General features: G+C 45.4%; 1 protein-coding gene across 5 annotated transcripts in view; it reads left to right on the forward strand.

Annotated features, from left to right (window-relative positions):
• Positions 1 to 17,900, forward strand: part of NEMP2 (nuclear envelope integral membrane protein 2) — a 38,232-nt gene that overhangs the window by 4,596 nt on the left and 15,736 nt on the right. For all 5 annotated transcript variants that reach the window (XM_061432689.1, XM_061432698.1, XM_061432681.1 and 2 more), the window contains exons 2-7: positions 3,992 to 4,107; positions 9,354 to 9,585; positions 9,737 to 9,809; positions 11,149 to 11,242; positions 12,059 to 12,173; positions 14,009 to 14,237. In XM_061432689.1, the coding sequence (XP_061288673.1) occupies positions 3,992 to 4,107; positions 9,354 to 9,585; positions 9,737 to 9,809; positions 11,149 to 11,242; positions 12,059 to 12,173; positions 14,009 to 14,237 (859 nt within the window). The remainder of the gene's footprint in view (positions 1 to 3,991; positions 4,108 to 9,353; positions 9,586 to 9,736; positions 9,810 to 11,148; positions 11,243 to 12,058; positions 12,174 to 14,008; positions 14,238 to 17,900) is intronic.

Below are 17,900 nucleotides of genomic sequence, written 5' to 3' on the forward strand. Positions count from 1 at the left end.
TGTGGGTTGACTGAGATGCAGTCACCTCAGGAGACAGGTGGTAACAGAGCAGCCAGAGAACATCATGAAATGCCAGTGCCTCGTCTGTGATGTCTCCTGTGTGAATTCAATGTCAGTCTCACCTCCAAAGCCAGACGTTGCTCTGGAGAATTCCAGGGGAGATGCTGTTGGCAACATGCTCTTAGTAGTAGATCTGTAGGTGTCAAAAATCAGGGCAGCCTGCCTCTATCTGTGCTTTCCTTAATCTGGTTGAAGACCAGGTGACATCGGAGCTAGTTCTCGTCCTCCAGCTGGGAGGTCCCTTACAGAGAATGCACTGACGTACCGTATCGAGTACAACGGCAGCAAGCGGATTCCCGCCTCTTGTCTCCCGCTCCCTCCTCTGCCTGGTGAGGAGAGAGAAGATGGTTCCCAGCTCAAGGGGTGTTAAGGGTTAGCGCTCTCACCCTGTAGTTCAGGGCACAGGGATGCTGGGGTAGGGAAGGGGCGGTGGAGCCTGCAGGTTCTGTTGTGGGGATGGCCATGGTGCAGGCTGGACAGGTGCTGAGCATCAGGTTGCTTCAAGGGGAGCCTGGAGAGCACCCCCTCTTATGGTGCCAGCACTGGCCAGGCTCTTGTGAAGACTGGCCATTGCAGGGAAAGAACAAATTGGCCAAAATGGCGTCGTCAGGCTCTCTTGCCCCACGTTTTGTAGATGGTGATGATGTAACCACTGAGATCACTTAAAGTGCTGCACGTGCACATCACGAGGTACCCAGCTGACCATGGGCTGCTTTTGTTCTGTAAGCACATATAAGCTCCACCTGGGAGTGACCTTGTGGCTGTGTTGTGGCTGCATTATGTCTGTGTCTGCTGGGTCAGCCACGAGAGGAGAGAAGACAGCGTGTCTGCAGTTCCTATCGCTCCTCGAGGTTTCTTCCAACTTCCCTGCTTGTGCCTTGCCTGCCATGGGTTCATCAAACAGCGCGCACAGTGAGATACAGCGAGACAGCCTTGCGTTCACTAGGTCAACTCTGCGACCCTGTGGACTGAAGCCTACCAGGCTCCTCCGTCCATGGGATTTTTCCAGGCAAGAGTACTGGAGTGGGTTGCCATTTCCTTCTCCAGGGGATCTTCCTGACCCAGGGATCGAACCCGGGTCCCCTGCATTATAGGCAGATGCTTTTACCGTCTGAGCCACCAGGGAAGTCCTAAATAACCCACCAGTCCTCTGCAATTACAGCACACGAGTAAAAGACGAATACTTAAATGTGGGGATACAGTAATGAACATGCCGTGTCCTGAACTTCATGAAGGGAGAGTATCAACTAAAAAATATGTATGTAATATGAAGAGAAGAAAGCAGAGTAAGAAGGGAGGGGTTGGAGTGTGCCGTTTTAGACAGCAGGGTCGGAGAAGGCCTTGCTGAGAAGGGAACGTTTGAGCACAAAATTGTTATCTATTGGAAGGAGAAACTCTGCCAGGATCTGGGGAAAGCAGTTGCAAGCGGAGGAAACCGCTTGCAGGAAAGCTTGAGGCGGGGGCAGCTCAGTGTCCTGAGGACAGGTTGACCGATGTGGCCAGAGGTGCCTGGATCCCAGGAAAGGAGAGCAGGTTTTGCTTTGAGAAGTCGTTTGGGGAGGGGGTGGTTGAAGAGGTAAACGATGTGCTCTGATTGATGTTTCTAAAAGGTCCATGTGCTGGAAAGAGGATAGGTTGTGGAGGGGGGAATTGAGGCGGTTCTGGGAGCCGACCAGCTCGCAGTCCTTTACATTCATCCAAGTGCATGAAGCCTGTCTGGACGACAGGAACATTTACTCCTAAAGTCAAGCTATTGCACTGTACCCAGATCGCATCATCTTGCTCGTAGCTGAAGAGTTACAAATATCAAATGATTTAGGAGACAGTCTTAGGACCAAAATGAAAAAAAGCCTCAGTGGAAGGTAACGTTTGCTTGTGACGCTCAGGCTCCACAGCACATTTCCTCTGCCCACTAACAAGCCCGCTAGCCATCAGTTCCCATACTTGTGTGAACTGATTTGACCTGTGTAGACGTGGGACTCTCTGAGAGGAAGGACCCTGGAAGGACCGCAAGAAAAGCCCCTACCGTGGGCACACGTAGTTTGAGGAGCAACCCTGAGGAAGGAACAGCTGGGGTTCATGTTCTCATGATGGTCTGGGCTGCTGGGGTCTGCAGACCGCTCTTCACCTGCCTCTCCCCTGCCTCCGCATGTGCTCCCTCCGCAGTGACAGGCAGGGATCCCCTCTTTTATTGGAGACTCCCAGCAGAAAGATCTCCGCTCTGGCTGACCGATTTCACGCGGTTCCTCCTGAGTCATTACGGGTCACCCCGTCCTTCCCCAGCTTTGGTGTAGCAGGCGGTTCTGGCTTCATTTCAGATTTTCCTGGAGAAACAACTGATCACACTCTCCTTAGGGGAGTCAGGGGTTGGCCTGTGGTTTCTCTGTGTGCCCTGTTGGTGTTCCATGCTTGACAGATGTGGTGGTGGTACCCTGTCCTGGGTCCAGGACTGGCTTTTGACTTGCATCTCCCTTTATTTATAATTCAGTAGCAGCAGCTGCAGAGTAAAATGAACCCCATTACTTTATAATTTGGTTGTGGCATTCACTACAGTCATTTACCACCTGTAATGCAGCACCTGTCTTCTGTTCCACAGTGTTCTGCTGTGTTATATATTACATACTGTATATTGCATATTACCTAGAACACACACACATATGTATGTACACATCTGTTTTGAGCCAGACTTCTCCTGTGCTCCAGACCTGTCATCTTTACCTAGTCCCATCAACCAAGACTCAGTACATCTAGAAGTGAACTCATGCCCTTCTCACTGGACAGACTTGCTTCTTCTCTGGTATTCCGTATGTGGATAAAGGGCCTCACCGTCTCCCCGCTCACCAGAACCATCAGGTTGCCTCTGAATCTCTAAGTCTGTTGATGCCACTTGCTAGGTGTTCTTTGATCTGCTCTTTCTCCCTCCTGCTTGGTTCACTTCTTACTCAGATTGCTTCGGGAGCCCCCACAGCTCCGCGTGCCATGCTCTTCCCCTCTGGGTTTCACATGGCTTCCAGAATGCTCTTTCCAAGACACGCCTGTGTTTTCTGTTCCCGCAGGTCCGTTTGCCCTCCTCTCCCCTGCTCAGTGCCAGGGAGCTGGCCTCTGCGGGCTTCTTCGCCCTCTGGCTTCCCACTGGGTTTGGCCGATGAGAGACTGGTAGGGGGTGGGGGCAGGAGAGAGCTGCCCCTGGAGTCCCGGCAGTGTCTGTTCCCTTGGCTTGCTGTCCTCTCAGCTCTGGCACCTCCAGTGACAGCGGGTCCCCCTTTGCCATCTCAGGCCTAGGAAGATTGAAGGCTTTCTGCTGTTGTCGGTGCCTGGGAACCCCCATCCACGTCTTCACTGAACTCTTCTCAGTTAAACCCTCTGGCATGTCAGCAGTTTCCTCCTGAAACTTTGTTTGCCTGAAATCCCTCAGTGCTCTGCTTTCAGCCAGAAGTCCTTGTTACTCACTGTAACGATAATTGCTGCTTAGCTCTCTAGCTGCAAGTGTTAAAATGCCCTCGTGTATTCCCTGTGTGCCATCCTCGTGAATGGCTAGACCACGTCCATCGTTTCCCTCATCTCTGTGGATCTCTGCGCACTTGTCACCCCCACCCCCTGACTTCTAGATCACTGCCCCCAGCTGTGGTCAGTGGTCCACTCAAATTTCCTCCTCTCCGGGAAGCCTCTCAGTCCTTCCCCTCTCTTTCAAAATTGAAGATGTGCCTGTTCTCCTTGCTCTTACCGTCCTTCCATCTGCCATATGACTTTTGTTATTAGACTGTAATATTTTTTGTCTCCTGCTAGGCTGGAAAGACTGAAGGACTATAATTACTGCCTAGAATAATTTAATGTTCATAAAGTATAAAAGCAGTCATCATTAACCCTGTGAATAAAAAAGATTTTGGGCAATTATATATTTAGGAAATATATTCTCTTTTCCATCTTTCAGTTTCTACGTGTCAAGTTTTGAAGGAGATGAAGATAATTAAAGCTTCTCTGTCAGGCTGTTACTGCTACAATCAAAATTCCCAAGTGAAATGGAAGTATATATGGTCAACTGTGCAGGTAAGAGCTTACTTTCAAATTATGTCTTAGGAACAGAGACTTTAAAGGTACTATTTCAAGAGTAGAAATAGACATAGAGCTTTTATATGACTTAGAGCTATTACCAGTAGGAAAGCTGCCTGGGGAATCACACGGTAGTTCAAGCAGAGGGATGTGGTAGAAACATAAACTCTCCATAGTCTTCATCAGCCCTTCTTCATCCACTCCAAGTAAATATACTATATGATGCAGTGTGCTTGCTGTTGAGACATGGCTCAGGGCAACATCCTCTCATGTACTTCCAAAATCATTGTTGTCTCAGGCCTTTCTATATATATATTATAGAAATTCGGAAGTTATCTCTGATCTCACATATGGTCAAGATAGTCATCCTGGAGTGCAAAGTCAAGTGGGCCTTAGGAAGCATCACTATGAACAAAGCTAGTGGAGGTGATGGAATTCCGGTTGAGCTCTTTCAAATCCTAAAAGATGATGCTGTGAAAGTGCTGCACTCAATATGTCAGTGAATTTGGAAAACTCAGCAGTAGCCACGGAACTAGAAAAGGTCAGTTTCAATTCTAATCCCAAAGAAAGGCAATGCCAAAAAATGCTCAAACTACCGCACAATTGCACTCATCTCACACGCTAGTAAAGTAATACTCAAAGTTCTCCAAGCCAGGCTTTAATAGTACATGAACCATGAACTTCCAGATGTTCAATCTGGATTTAGAAAAGGCAGAGGAAACAAAGATCAAATTGCCAATATCCACTGGATCATAAAAAAGCAAGAGAGTTCCATAAAAACATCTACTTCTGCTTTATTGACTATGCCAAAGCCTTTGACTGTGTGGATCACAAGAAACTGGAAAATTCTGAAAGAGATGGGAATACCAGACCACCTGACCTGCCTCTTGAGAAATCTGTATGCAAGTCCGGAAGCAACAGTTAGAACTGGACATGGAACAACAGACTGGTTCCAATTAGGAAAAGGAGTACGTCAAGGCTGTATATTGTCACCCTGCTCATTTAACTTATATGCAGAGTACATCATGAGAAACGCTGGACTAGAAGAAACACAAGCTGGAATCAAGATTGCCGGGAGAAATAACAATAACCTCAGATATGCAGATGACACCACCCTTATAGCAGAAAGTGAAGAGGAACTAAAGAGCCTCTTGATGAAAGTGAAAGTGGAGAGTGAAAAAGTTGGCTTAAAGCTCAACATTCAGAAAACGAAGATCATGGCATCTGGTCCCATCACTTCATGGGAAATAGATGGGGAAACGGTGGAAACAGTGTCAGACTTTATTTTTTTGGGCTCTGCAGACTGCAGCCATGAGATAAAAAGACGATTACTCCTTGGAAGGAAAGTTATGACCAACCTAGATAGCGTATTCAAAAGCAGAGACATTACTTTGCCAACAAAGGTCCGTCTAGTCAAGGCTATGGTTTTCCCTGTGGTCATGTATGGAAGTGAGAGTTGGACTGTGAAGAAGGCTGAGCGCCGAAGAATTGATGCTTTTGAACTGTGGTGTTGGAAGAGTCTTGAGAGTCCCTTGGACTGCAAGGAGATCCAACCAGTCCATTCTGAAGGAGATCAGCCCTGGGATTTCTTTGGAGGGAATGATGCTAAAGCTGAAACTCCAGTACTTTGGCCACCTCATGTGAAGAGTTGACTCATTGGAAAAGACTCTCATGCTGGGAGGGATTGGGGGCAGGAGGAGGAGAGGATGACAGAGGATGAGATGGCTGGATGGCATCACTGACTCGATGGACGTGAGTCTGAGTGAACTCCAGGAGTTGGTGCTGGACAGGGAGGCCTGGCGTGCTGCGATTCATGGGGTCGCAAAGAGTTGGACACGACTGAGTGACTAAACTGACTGAACTGAACTGAAGGTGTCTATCAGTTTGCAGTTTTACTACTACAAAATGACTATCCTCACTTCTGTGGTGAAAGAATATTTTGAGGGGATAATTTGAGGCTAGGTATATATTCTGTTGCTCATCAAACTTTCACCCGCTAGTTTTATTATCCATTGATGATGCTTGCCTATATCAGTCATCATCACAGTGTTTATCAAATGGTGATTTTCTAATTCCATTATTCCTTCTACAGTTGGCATTCTTCCTTAAGGAAGAGTTTATCTCTCCAATTTTATTTAGATCCATATAGTCTCATGGATTGCCAGTTCATTCACTGGACTACAGTTGATTACTTGTGTTATTTATTTTTATATTCATATTGTCCTGGATTTGGCCAGTAAGAGCCCCTTCAAACTAGCTCCTATGACTTTTACCTTGTGCTTATCATTATTTGAGCACTTCTTTACCTTCTGGCAAATAGGATGTTCCCAGGCTTACCCTGTGATTTCTTAGACCCGGCTCTGGAGTCACATTTTCTGAGGAGCCTTAAGTGTTAGGTGTGTTCATCACTACTGGGTATCATTGTCAAATGTGTTTGTACACACATACGCATCCACACTCCTGTACACATAACTGTTCTTCCTTCCTTTCTTCCTTACTGTCTGTCAAAAACCATGCATTCTTCTCTCTCCAGTACCACTGGATTCTAGAGTCTTCATCCTTTCTATCTCTGTAACTCTCTTCTTGGATTGTGAGAAACCTGGTTCCCATTATCTTCAATATATTTTCCTATTCCTAGAGTAATTTCAGAGTTGCTAAGCCATACTGTTGTGAAAAGCAAACCTAGTAACAAGAACTCAGCATTTGTTTACAACGTTTCATCCTCATAGTTTGCACTATCTAAATACTAATTGGGTTACAAATCTAAATACTGTGTTCAAAAATTACTTGGGTTCATGCATTCCCACCCATCTCCCTCAAATCTGGTTATATTATTCATTTGGAATACATTTGTTCCTATTTGTTACCATTGCAGAGTTCTTCCTCATTCTAGTTGATTTTATTGTCATTATTTTTTTTAGTGTGTACAACATTAAAAGGGTACAATATTAAAGGCCCAAAGTCAAAACTACACAAAGATGTTCTCAGAGAAGTGTCCCTCCATCTCATCCCTCTGACCCTTTCCCATTGGATACATGCAGGGAATCAGTTTTGTTATCTTTCCTGTGTTTCTTTTTGCAAAAGAAGCAGTGAGGCATATTTATAGATCATACTTAAAGCCATGAGGCTAAGCAGTGAGTTTAGATAGAGAAAAGGAAAGGATCAGTGGCTGAGACTGGGTCAGTTTGCTATTAAGACATCGGGGTTGAAGTGGGGGATGTGCAGCAGAGGAGAGAGAGAAGGAAGAGCAGGTTGAGGAGGAACCCTGGGAGCCCAGGAAGTGCCACAGGGAGGAGCGGGGGAGGGCCCAGCCGCGCCGGACTCTGAGGACGGGTCAGACAGGATGACAGGGAACGCACTGACCGTTTGGTTTAGCAACATGAAGGTCGCTGGTGACCTTGTCAGGGGCAGCCTGTTGGGAACGAAAGCCTGACTGAAGTTCTAAAGACAGAAATAGGGGAGAGGAACTGGAGAATGCAGAAGAATTTTATTGCAGTGGGAAGCGAGGAAAAGGGTGATAGCTGGAGGGTAAAAGGAAGTCAGTAGAAGGTTTTCATGTGTGTGTGTGGTTTTTTTTTTTTTTTATGAGAAAAATACTGTCATGTCTGTAAGCTGATGGAAATAGTCTAGAAAAGTGAGAAGAAGTTCTGGTGGGATGTCCTTGAGCAGCTGAGTGGGTCGGATCCAGGGCACAGGTTGGGAGCTTATCTTTAGAATGGAGCATGTCAGTCTCCTTGTGGTGGAAATTTCCTCCGAAATACACAAGCTGGAAGCAGAGCATGTGCCTGCAGGTGCTGACAGGTGGGGAGATATGGGGTTAGGAGCCCGTCCGGGTTCTCTTCGATCTCTTCCGTTCTCTGTGAAGATGGAAGAATCCTCAGCCAAGAGTGAGGAGGGGAGGAGTTATTGGGGTGTTGAGGACGGAGAAGCTGTGAGGTCAGGGTTGAAGAGAAGGGAAGAGTGACTGGACAGGAATGTGTGGTGTGATGGCAGGCAGCCCTCTGGTCCCACTTCAGGTTCCCACACACGGATTTGAAGAGAGCACTGCTGGTTTTTCCAGCACAATGGTGCAAATGCAGAAGTGGGAAAGGTGGAGGGTTGAATTTTGTGAGTGAGTGTGACAGAGCACGAGGGGTACAGACGAGGATTCATGGAGGGAATGTTTCGTGATGATTGATCATGGAACTCAGTGGGCAGAAAAGGGGCTGAGGCCACCCAGGGTGCGGAGGAGGGGAGAGACGCTTGATCAGTGCTGGGGTCCATGCTTGCTGGCGGCCGGGAGTCAGCGGGGCATGCTGGAAAGACAGGTGGTGGTTGTCTAGTGGGGTGCATTTGATGCAGCCTGTATTTGGGGCTGCAGTTTGGGACTGACAGGATCTAGCCTGTGGCCGCGAGAGTGATTACCTGAGGTGTATGGAGAAGAGGAGCTGTAAGAGGGGAGAAGTTCGGAGAACCAAGAGGCCAGGATGTTGGAAGGACAGGATGTGTGTATTGTGTGAATTTAGTCCCAGAGACGTATAACAGGAAGTAGTATTTGGAGAGCAACGGTGAGCCAGGAGCTGAAGTCCCAAGAGGTTTGAGGTGTAGGTGGACAGATTGTGGGTGGTACCACCTGATGCCTGAGATTCAGGGCTGCTGCTCTCACTCCCCTTCTCAGGCTCGCCCTCTCCTTGGACAAGGAAGAAAGAGAGGGATAAAGGCAGCAGCAGAGTGTCGTTTAATGGTCCCTGGGCTGTTGGCCTCTGCTCAGCGTTCTAGATGGCGCTTTGCTGCGGGAGTTGAGTAGGACCTGGGGTTGGGTCCCTCTTCAAAGGACATGGTGACAGAAGCCTGAATCACATGCTCAGCTGGTCCGGAAGACAGAAATGTTTTTTTTCTCAGTCACAGTGGAAACAGTAGAGAGAGAGAGCCTCTTCTCATGAGGTTTATAACCCAGTAGTTGCTGCCTGTTATTTTCTCTCATCTGTTTTCGTGTGGCCTTTGGTCACAGTAAGCTGCTGGAAGAAGGCGTAAAATCAGCCACAACTCGGGAAGAAGCATCCACTCAGAAGTGTCTGTGGTCCCATGTGTGTTGGCTGCACCAGAAATCCAGGTCCATCCCTGGGATCAGAACGTGACCAAGTACTCAGTGTTCTTTACTCACCCAGTTCTGGGTTCTCTTTATTCATTTGCTCATAATTTTGAGAAGCTGTTAAGAAGTTTTAACTTCTCTGTTTGTAAATTTGTTGATTCTCGTTTCATAGGTGAAAATTAACAGTTCAGACCTGTTCAATGTTGTATATATCACAGAAAGGTATAATTGCCAGTATCCAGAAACCATTCTATCCATCATCAGATGTATGATTCATAACTTTTGGACACCAGAGGAGTCTAATGATATAACCATCACCATCCATCCATACGGACAGACTGTGTGTTTCTCTGTGAAGCCAGCCAGGAAGATCTTTATCTATACGATAAGTGTGAAACAAAACAGTAAGTCTGTTTTTATTATACGTGACTTTCTGGTTCAGCTTTTCTGGAGTGACATTTCAGTAAGCTGCCTGTCTTTCACTGACTGCATTGACACAGAATCCTTGTTTGTCGTGTTTCTGTGTTTGTTTGTTTGTTTGTTTTTTTGCTCCAGTTGTGGATTTCAAGCTCGTCTTTGTGTTTGTGGTGGGCATCTTCCTCTTCTTTTACGCAAAGACCTTGAGTCGGTAAGTATTCATTTTTACTTTCTTAATTTTGTGAGTCAAAAAGGGTAGAACAGGAGGATTCCCTGCTGGTCCAGTGGTTAGGACTCTGGGCTTTCACTGCCAAGGGCCCGGGCTCAGTCCCTGGTCAGAGAACTGAGATGGCATAAGCCACAGGGCATAGCCGGCAAGGAAAAAAAAAGAGTAGGACACTTTTGACCTTGTGCTAAATGTTTCCATACTAGTTGTAGTTCTTGCTTTAGGTTTTGCCAACAACAGGTCTCAAGATAGTTTTGAAAAGGTTTTTAAAACCAGTGAGAGTTATTTGTATAACGTGGCGTGTTCCGGTTACACCGTGTTTTCACACGCATTATTTTGTATCATGATCAGCATACGTTATTTTAACTGATTTGTTTCTCTTAACAACTGTGTGAGCTCTGGATGATGATTCTCATTTTATGGATGAGAAAACCAGCATCCATCATCACAAGACTAGCCTTGCCAGGGCTGAGATTCACACTCAGGTTTTCTGATGCCGTGCCTCTCTCTCTTACATTTGTACCACCTCCCGGATTTGTGACTCTGATACAGAAGGTTGGATTTAATGTATTATCCTGATGCTTTCTTTCTTATAACTTCTTTTTGGAAAAATTTCTTTTCAGTAATATTTTACTTCTTGACTTGCTATTCTGAACATTGTTTATTTTTGAGCTTTTCATTAGAGCTTCACAGTGTGTATTTAATGTCCTCCATGGTCTTAATTAACTATATGTTGCTTGCATAACCTGAAGAGTAAAGCTTGGACTCAGAGGAGCTGGGCTGTAAGCCTGAATCCTTCCAACTGGCAGATACTGACTGGAGGAAGGTCTTTAACTTCTTGGTGCCTGGGTTTCCTCCCACATAAAACTGAGACATGGATAGCTATTGCACATGGAGTAGGAAATGGCACCCCACTCTAGTATTCTTGCCTGGAAAATCCTGGCAGGCTACAGTCCATGGGATCACAAAAGAGTTGGACATGACTGAGCAGTTGAGCATACACGTAGCTCCTATACAGGGCTATTGTGAATGCATGTAAAGCTCTCAGACAAGTGCCTGCCACATGATAGGTGCTCCAGTAATTACTGTTGGACCAGATTCTGAACACAGGAGATAACTCAGACGTTCTGTTCTGAGTCAGTGGCAAGCTATTTACCATAAATTTCAAGTAGAGATTTCACTTTTTAAGAGTATAGGATATAATTACAGCTGGCATCTTAGTTTTTCCTCTTAGTATTCTTTATTGCATCTGTCAAATTCCACGTTTCTAATACCGAAAGTGTGACTTGGCATTTAAATGACTTTTTTCTGCTTGTCTTGACAGAAGCCCTGTTTTCTTTTACTCTTCGGGGACTGTGCTAGGTGTTCTAATGACATTAGTCTTTGTCCTGTTGCTGGTGAAAAAGTTCATTCCTAAGGTAGGTATATCAGGTACAGATGAATTAAAAAATGGAAATCATTATCTTATAAACATGAAAAATTGATTAAAGTTAATTCATGTTTATTATGACAGTTCCTAATTTCTACATTGTATAAACTGGCTTAAATTGTGTCTTTTCTTAAGAGATTCTATTTTCATTTGTTACAATGTATAGGTTTCAGAATTACATTTTGGCCATACTTTTTTTGAGACCCTTTTATTTTCTAGATAGTGCAAAGTTCTTATGAGTGATGGGGACTCATCCTATGCTGAATGAAAATTTCTCTTGTCATAGTTGAGGAATGTCATGATGCTGAACCATCAGGGCCTTGAATAACAGTGTTGCAACACCTGGGGATTTCTTCATCCTTATTAGTTCCCCCAAAACATCTTCCATAAAAGAATGGCCTGCACTTAGTTGAGGATACATATGTATTAGTTCATGATGCTAATGTTGGGTTTACTCTGATGAAAGCCTATAACACCAGCATTATTTTGAGATAAATTTATTTAGAACAATGTTTCTCCAACTGTAACGTACATGCAAGTCACCTGGAGTCCTGTTGAAGTGCAGTCTCTGACTCAGGAGTCTGCTGTGGGCCTGAGAATCTTAGTTGCCACTAGATTCCTAATGACACTGAAGCTCCTGGTGCACGGACCATACCTTTAGTGAGACTTGAGAAGAGTGTCTTGTCTTGACTTCAGTGTAGTTTGATATACAGATTTCAAATACAAAGGGTTTTATTTGTTTACTTCTACTTTTATGAGCGTGAATGAACCAAAAACCATGTGATTTATTTTCTTCCGCACACAGTATAGCACCTTTTGGGCTCTAATGCTTGGTTGTTGGTTTGCTTCAGTTTATATTCTGGGGCAACTGATGGAAGAGCTGAAGAGACTGTGGTATGAAGGCAGAATATGTGTATTAGGTAGGTAAAGATTTGAAAAATACAGTCTGTTATTGGTAAAGCTGAAAAGTACAGCCAGGGGCCCTTTCTTGACATACGCTCCAGCATTCAGATTTTCATTTTGAACTAAGGAGAAGAACTGTTAAAAATAATATTTTATTCCCACAGTTGGTGGTTTCAGTTCATTAGATATCATTTTAGACTATTTCTCTTTGACATTCTTCTTAGTTTTCTACTCTGATGATCAAAAGAGCAGAACAGCACTTGCCCTTTTTGACTGCACATGCTTTTAAATTGCAGTTAATAACCACCTCTGAATTGTAATGAAAAAATTGCTCTAAAATGCAACTCTTTATTTCTTTTTCTTAATGTATTTGTTACAAAAGGTAAGAAATTGTAAATGACCAATGAAAACTTGACTTTTAGAGACAGACTTGTTATTGTCATTTAAAAGAACAAAAATATCAACTTTTTAGAGTGTTTTAATTGGGAAATAACAGAGAATGGGAGAATCCATTTTCTCCTAACCTCTTGGTGCTGAATTTCTCATATAAGTACTCCCACCCAAAGCAAAAGCAATCGATTTTTGTTTCCCTTGAAGCTTTTATGTTTTTAGTCCATTTTTCTTTTTATAGTAACACATTTTCAAAGTAAATTACTGCTGCTATGGTGTGTTTCTTTAAATACTTGACTTAATACTTCTATAAGGCAAGAACATTTTCCTCTATAGTTCAATAACTAAATCTTTAAAAATTAATAGTTACCTAAGATTATCTGTTACCTAGGCCATGTTCAGCTTTCCTAAACATCCTTGATATTTGGTTTTATAAGGTAGGATATAGTCCAGAATCACATTTTGCATATATTGTGTCCCTTAAGTCTCGTTTAATCCATAACAGGTTTCTGGTTTGGGCTTTTTCCCCCCCATCTCAGTGATATGCTAAAGAGACCAAGTTAGTTGCCTTACAGCATGTTCCACTTTCTGGGTTTCTCTGATTATTCCTTTGTGGTTTAATTTAACTTGTTTCTCTCCTGTATCTTATATAAGCTGGAAATTGGGTCTTGAGACTTGCTTAGATACAAATGAAATGCTCACTGAATACCTGAGAGGTGATGTGCTCTCGACATTGGATCGCCACTTGTCCCTCTGTTCATAGCACAGAAGCTGAGCACCAGAATGCAAGGGTGATAGCTGATCCCGTCACTGTAAAATCACACTTTGATTTAGTGATTAGAAAATTAAAAATGGGTTTTGTGGCAGACTATGACGTACACTAAGGCTTATTCCTGACCAAAGCAGCTGTGATAACATCTGTCCTCTATGACTCTGGGCCAGAAAAAAGGTACACTTATGTAGTAGTATTATACATCCTCTGGAGAAGGCAATGGCACCCCACTCCAGTACTCTTGCCTGGAAAATCCCATGGATGCAGGAGCCTGGTAGGCTGCAGTCCATGGGGTCGCTAAGAGTAGGACACGACTGAGCGACTTCACTTTCACTCTTCACTTTCGTGCATTGGAGAAGGAAATGGCAACCCACTCCAGTGTTCTTGCCTGGAGAATCCCAGGAACAGGGCAGCCTGGTGGGCTGCCGTCTGTGGGGTCGCACAGAGTCGGACATGACTGAAGCAACTTAGCAGCAGTAGCAGCAGCATATATCCTTAAGTACTGCAGAGTCCACCTAGTATCTCACAGGGGAGGAATAACTAGCCCTAAATGCATTTTTCAGCTTCACTGGGGAAAGAAAAATGCAGGTGTTCTGATATGTTCTTAGCTCTAAGTCATGACTCCGCCAGGTTTTTCCCATAACTTTGCAGATCTGGCATTACGTTTTGTACATCTTTCTGCTCTTACAGGCTACATCTTGACAGTTGGCTGTGTCAGCTTTGCTGTTTGCTACAAGCACGGGCCCCTGGTGGAGGAGAGGAGCGTGGTGCTCCTGGCATGGCTGCTGCGGCTCCTGTCCCTGCTGCTGGTGTACATGGGGGTATCCGCGCCCCAGTTCGCCTGCACGGCCGCCCTGCTCCTCTTCCTGTCATCTGGGAGTCGGTGCTATCCACGGAGCGTGCTCGCCTGTGTCGGGAGGTATGTGGCCTCTTTTCTTTCCTCCATCATAAGTTTGATGTTTTGAGCTCTGGTTTTATTTATTCTTTGGGGGAATTTTTTGGACACGTCTTATTTGATATCACAATTCACTCCACTTCATCTGGAGATTTCAGATTTCCCTCTGAGAAGGGGGTAAGGTTAGAGAATGTAAGTGCCTGATCCAAACTCCATTGCTAGCCGTCGTTAGCCCCCGATTACCAGGTAATGACGGCTCACCCAGAATTCACTAAAATCCGTGACAAATTACTTGGGCGTGGCGTCACCTAACAGTTTACATTTCCTTTCTTTTGGGCCCAAGGACTGCTTTGGGGCTACTTGTGCTTACAAGATACGAGGGAACAGAACTGAAGAACAAATTGTTGACAGTTACAATTTATATAGTCAGGACTTTCTTTTTTCTTAGGTTTTAAGATAAGGCTTAAATGTCCTTCAGCCATGGAGTCTGAGCACCTGTCCTGTGCCAGGTACACAGGTAAAGGAGTGGCCCCTACCCTGGAGGTGTACTCGTGGAGACATAGGCGTATTGGTGCTAGAGCAAGTGTGCAGATAGGCCTGCCCATCTGAAGTACGCCTGCTTAGTCACTCGGTTGTGTCCAACTCTTTGCGATCCTATGGACTGTAGCCTGCCAGGCTTCTCTCTTCATGGGGATTCTCCAGGCAAGAATACTGGAGTGGGTCGCCATTTCCTCCTCCAGGGGATCTTCCCGACCCAGGAATTGAACCCAGGTCTCCTGTGACGCAGGCAGATTCTTTACCACTGAGCCATTGAGGAAACCCACCCAGAAAGTGTAGCATGTAGAAAAAGTTCAGGAAAGTTTCTGGAAAAGAGACTAATGGGCTGAATCCTAATGAATCAAAACAGCCAGATGAATAAATGTAGGAAAGGCCTTCCTGATAGGGAGAAAGCCCCGTTTGCTACCATCCCAGAGCAGGCGAGTGAAGTGGATGTGGAGGCCTCTCAGGCAGTGCTGGAGAATCTAATCTGATCCTGTACATGGTGGAGGCACTGCCCTTTCTGCATGTCAGGCCATGCACTCTAACTGCTGCCCAGACAGGAGTTAGAAATCAAATGCTTGGGGCCCCAGAAGGTACCGAGTGAAGGATTCCTAGCAGAGGCAAGGCAGAGGTGAGACTGTACAAAGTTCTGCAACTGCCCCAGAGAAATGGGGTCAGTTACCACGCAGTTGGAGCTGATGATTGCCATTTGGGAATACGGGCCTTGCCAGATCACCTCGTTTTCTAGAAAAGCTGGGAACGTGGATTGAATGTCAAGTCTTACGATTTTTAAATGGTGGCAACTAAAGAAAGGCAATGCCAAAGAATGCTCAAACTACCACACAATTGCACTCATCTCACACGCTAGTAAGGTAATGCTCAAGATTCTCCAAGCCAGGCTTCAGCAATACGTGAACCGTGAATTTCCTGATGTTCAAGCTGGTTTTAGAAAAGGCAGATGAACCAGAGATCAAATCGCCAACATCCGCTAGATCATGAAAAAAGCAAGAGAGTTCCAGAAAAACATCTATTTCTGCTTTATCAACTATGCCAAAGCCTTTGACTGTGTGGATCGCAATAAACTGTGGAAAATTCTGAAAGAGATGGGAATACCAGACCACTCAACCTGCCTCTTGAGAAATCTGTATGCAGGTCAGGAAGCAACAGTTAGAACTGGACGTGGAATAACAGCCTGGTTCCAAATAGGAAAAGGAGTACGTCAAGGCTGTATATTATCACCCTGCTTATTTAACTTATATGCAGAGGACATCATGAGAAACGCTGGACTGGAAGAAACACAAGCTGGAATCAAGATTGCTGGGAGAAATATCAATAACCTCAGATATGCAGATGACACCACCATTATGGCAGAAAGTGAAGAGGAACTCAAAAGCCTCTTGATGAAAGTCAAAGTGGAGAGTTAAAAAGTTGGCTTAGAGCTCAACATTCAGAAAACGAAGATCATGGCATCTGGTCCCATCACTTCGTGGCAAATAGATGGCGAAACAGTGGAGACAGTGTCACTTTATTTTTCTGGGCTCCAAAATCACTGCAATTGGCAATTGCAGCCATGAAATTAAAAGACGCTTGCTCCGTGGAAGGAAAGTTATGACCAGCCTAGATAGCATATTCAAAAGCAGAAACATTACTTTGCCAACAAAGGCCCGTCTGGTCAAAGCTGTGGTTTTTCCTGTGGTCATGTATGGATGTGAGAGTTGGACTGTGAAGAAGGCTGAGCGCTGAAGAATTGATGCTTTTGAACTGTGGTGTTGGAGAAGACTCTTGAGAGTCCCTTGGACTGCGAGGAGATCCAACCAGTCCATTCTGAAGGAGATCAGCCCTGGGATTTCTTTGGAAGGAATGATGCTGAAGCTGAAACTTCAGTACTTTGGCCACCTCCTGCCAAGAGTTGACTCATTGGAAGGGACTCTGATGCTGGGAGGGATTGGGGGCAGGAGGAGAAGGGGACGACAGAGGATGAGATGGCTGGATGGCATCACTGACTCGATGGACGTGAGTCTCGGTGAACTCCGGGAGTTGGTGATGGACAGGGAGGCCTGGCGTGCTGCGATTCATGGGGTCCCAAAGAGTCAGACACGACTGAGTGACTGAACTGAACTGAACTAATATGAAAATAAAAACACAATCAACAAGCCAGAATCCAAGCAGAAGCCACAGTCACTCGTTGGGCAGTGCGATGGGGCCCATCTGTCTTTGGGTGCAGAGGGTGGAGGTTAAGGGCAGGTATGGGGGCAGGAGACCAGTCATCAGACGTCACGGGGGTCCAGGCAAGAGGTGAGCAGGGCCTGGAGCAGGGCAGTGAGAGCAAGGCTAGAAGAGGGAGTTAGTGAATGTTTACGAGGTAAACTTGACTGTGAGGAGGAGACTCTGTGCCAGCTGATAGTTTATGTATCTGCTGATTCCACGGGGTGATGTCACAGGGTTAAAGAGGCACCAGAGGCAGGGCAGGGCCTCTGCAGAGGATGCTGGCAAGGCTGCTGCCAACTGCTTCTCTCTGCCCTGTCTCAGAGGCAGACGCTGACTGGGGCTCGTGGAGATGCCTCTGCCAGGAGGGGACTGGCCACTGCACACCCTTTAGGCCTCTCGTCCCTTGTCTGGCTTGTGGCCTGAGGAACCCAGGAGAATTCCTTCCACTTTCCTTGTCAACATCCACTACCCTGCCAAGAGCCGAGTGTGTTCTCTTATCTGCACAGTGATCCTCTTATGCATTTGCTGTGCATTCTCTTTAACACAGACCTAACGATCCAAATGGACTGTAACTTCGTCAACTTTTCATATTGCTGGTGAGTGATTATGTGAAGGATTAGGAAATAAAATAGGAACTCATAGGGTAAACAATAAGCCAAAGAAATAATACTTTGATCGTACAGTACTTTCTAGTTTACAAAGAGCTGTTTGAATACATTTTGATAATATATGGTGTTACTATTTTGTCTCTGTCGAACACTTACTGTGCTAAGCATTTGACACAAAGTAATGGTTTTCATCTGTCCAGTGACCTCCTGAGGTAGACGGATGTTGCTTTCACTTTTCTTCCGTGTGAGCAAAGTGAGGCTCAGAACTGTGAAGGAGCTGCCCAGCTCACACAGTGGGTAAACCTCACAGCTGAAAGCGTGCCCCTTCTTG

This window comes from Bos javanicus, chromosome 2, assembly GCF_032452875.1.
Source record: "Bos javanicus breed banteng chromosome 2, ARS-OSU_banteng_1.0, whole genome shotgun sequence".
Classification (NCBI taxonomy): domain Eukaryota; kingdom Metazoa; phylum Chordata; class Mammalia; order Artiodactyla; family Bovidae; genus Bos; species Bos javanicus.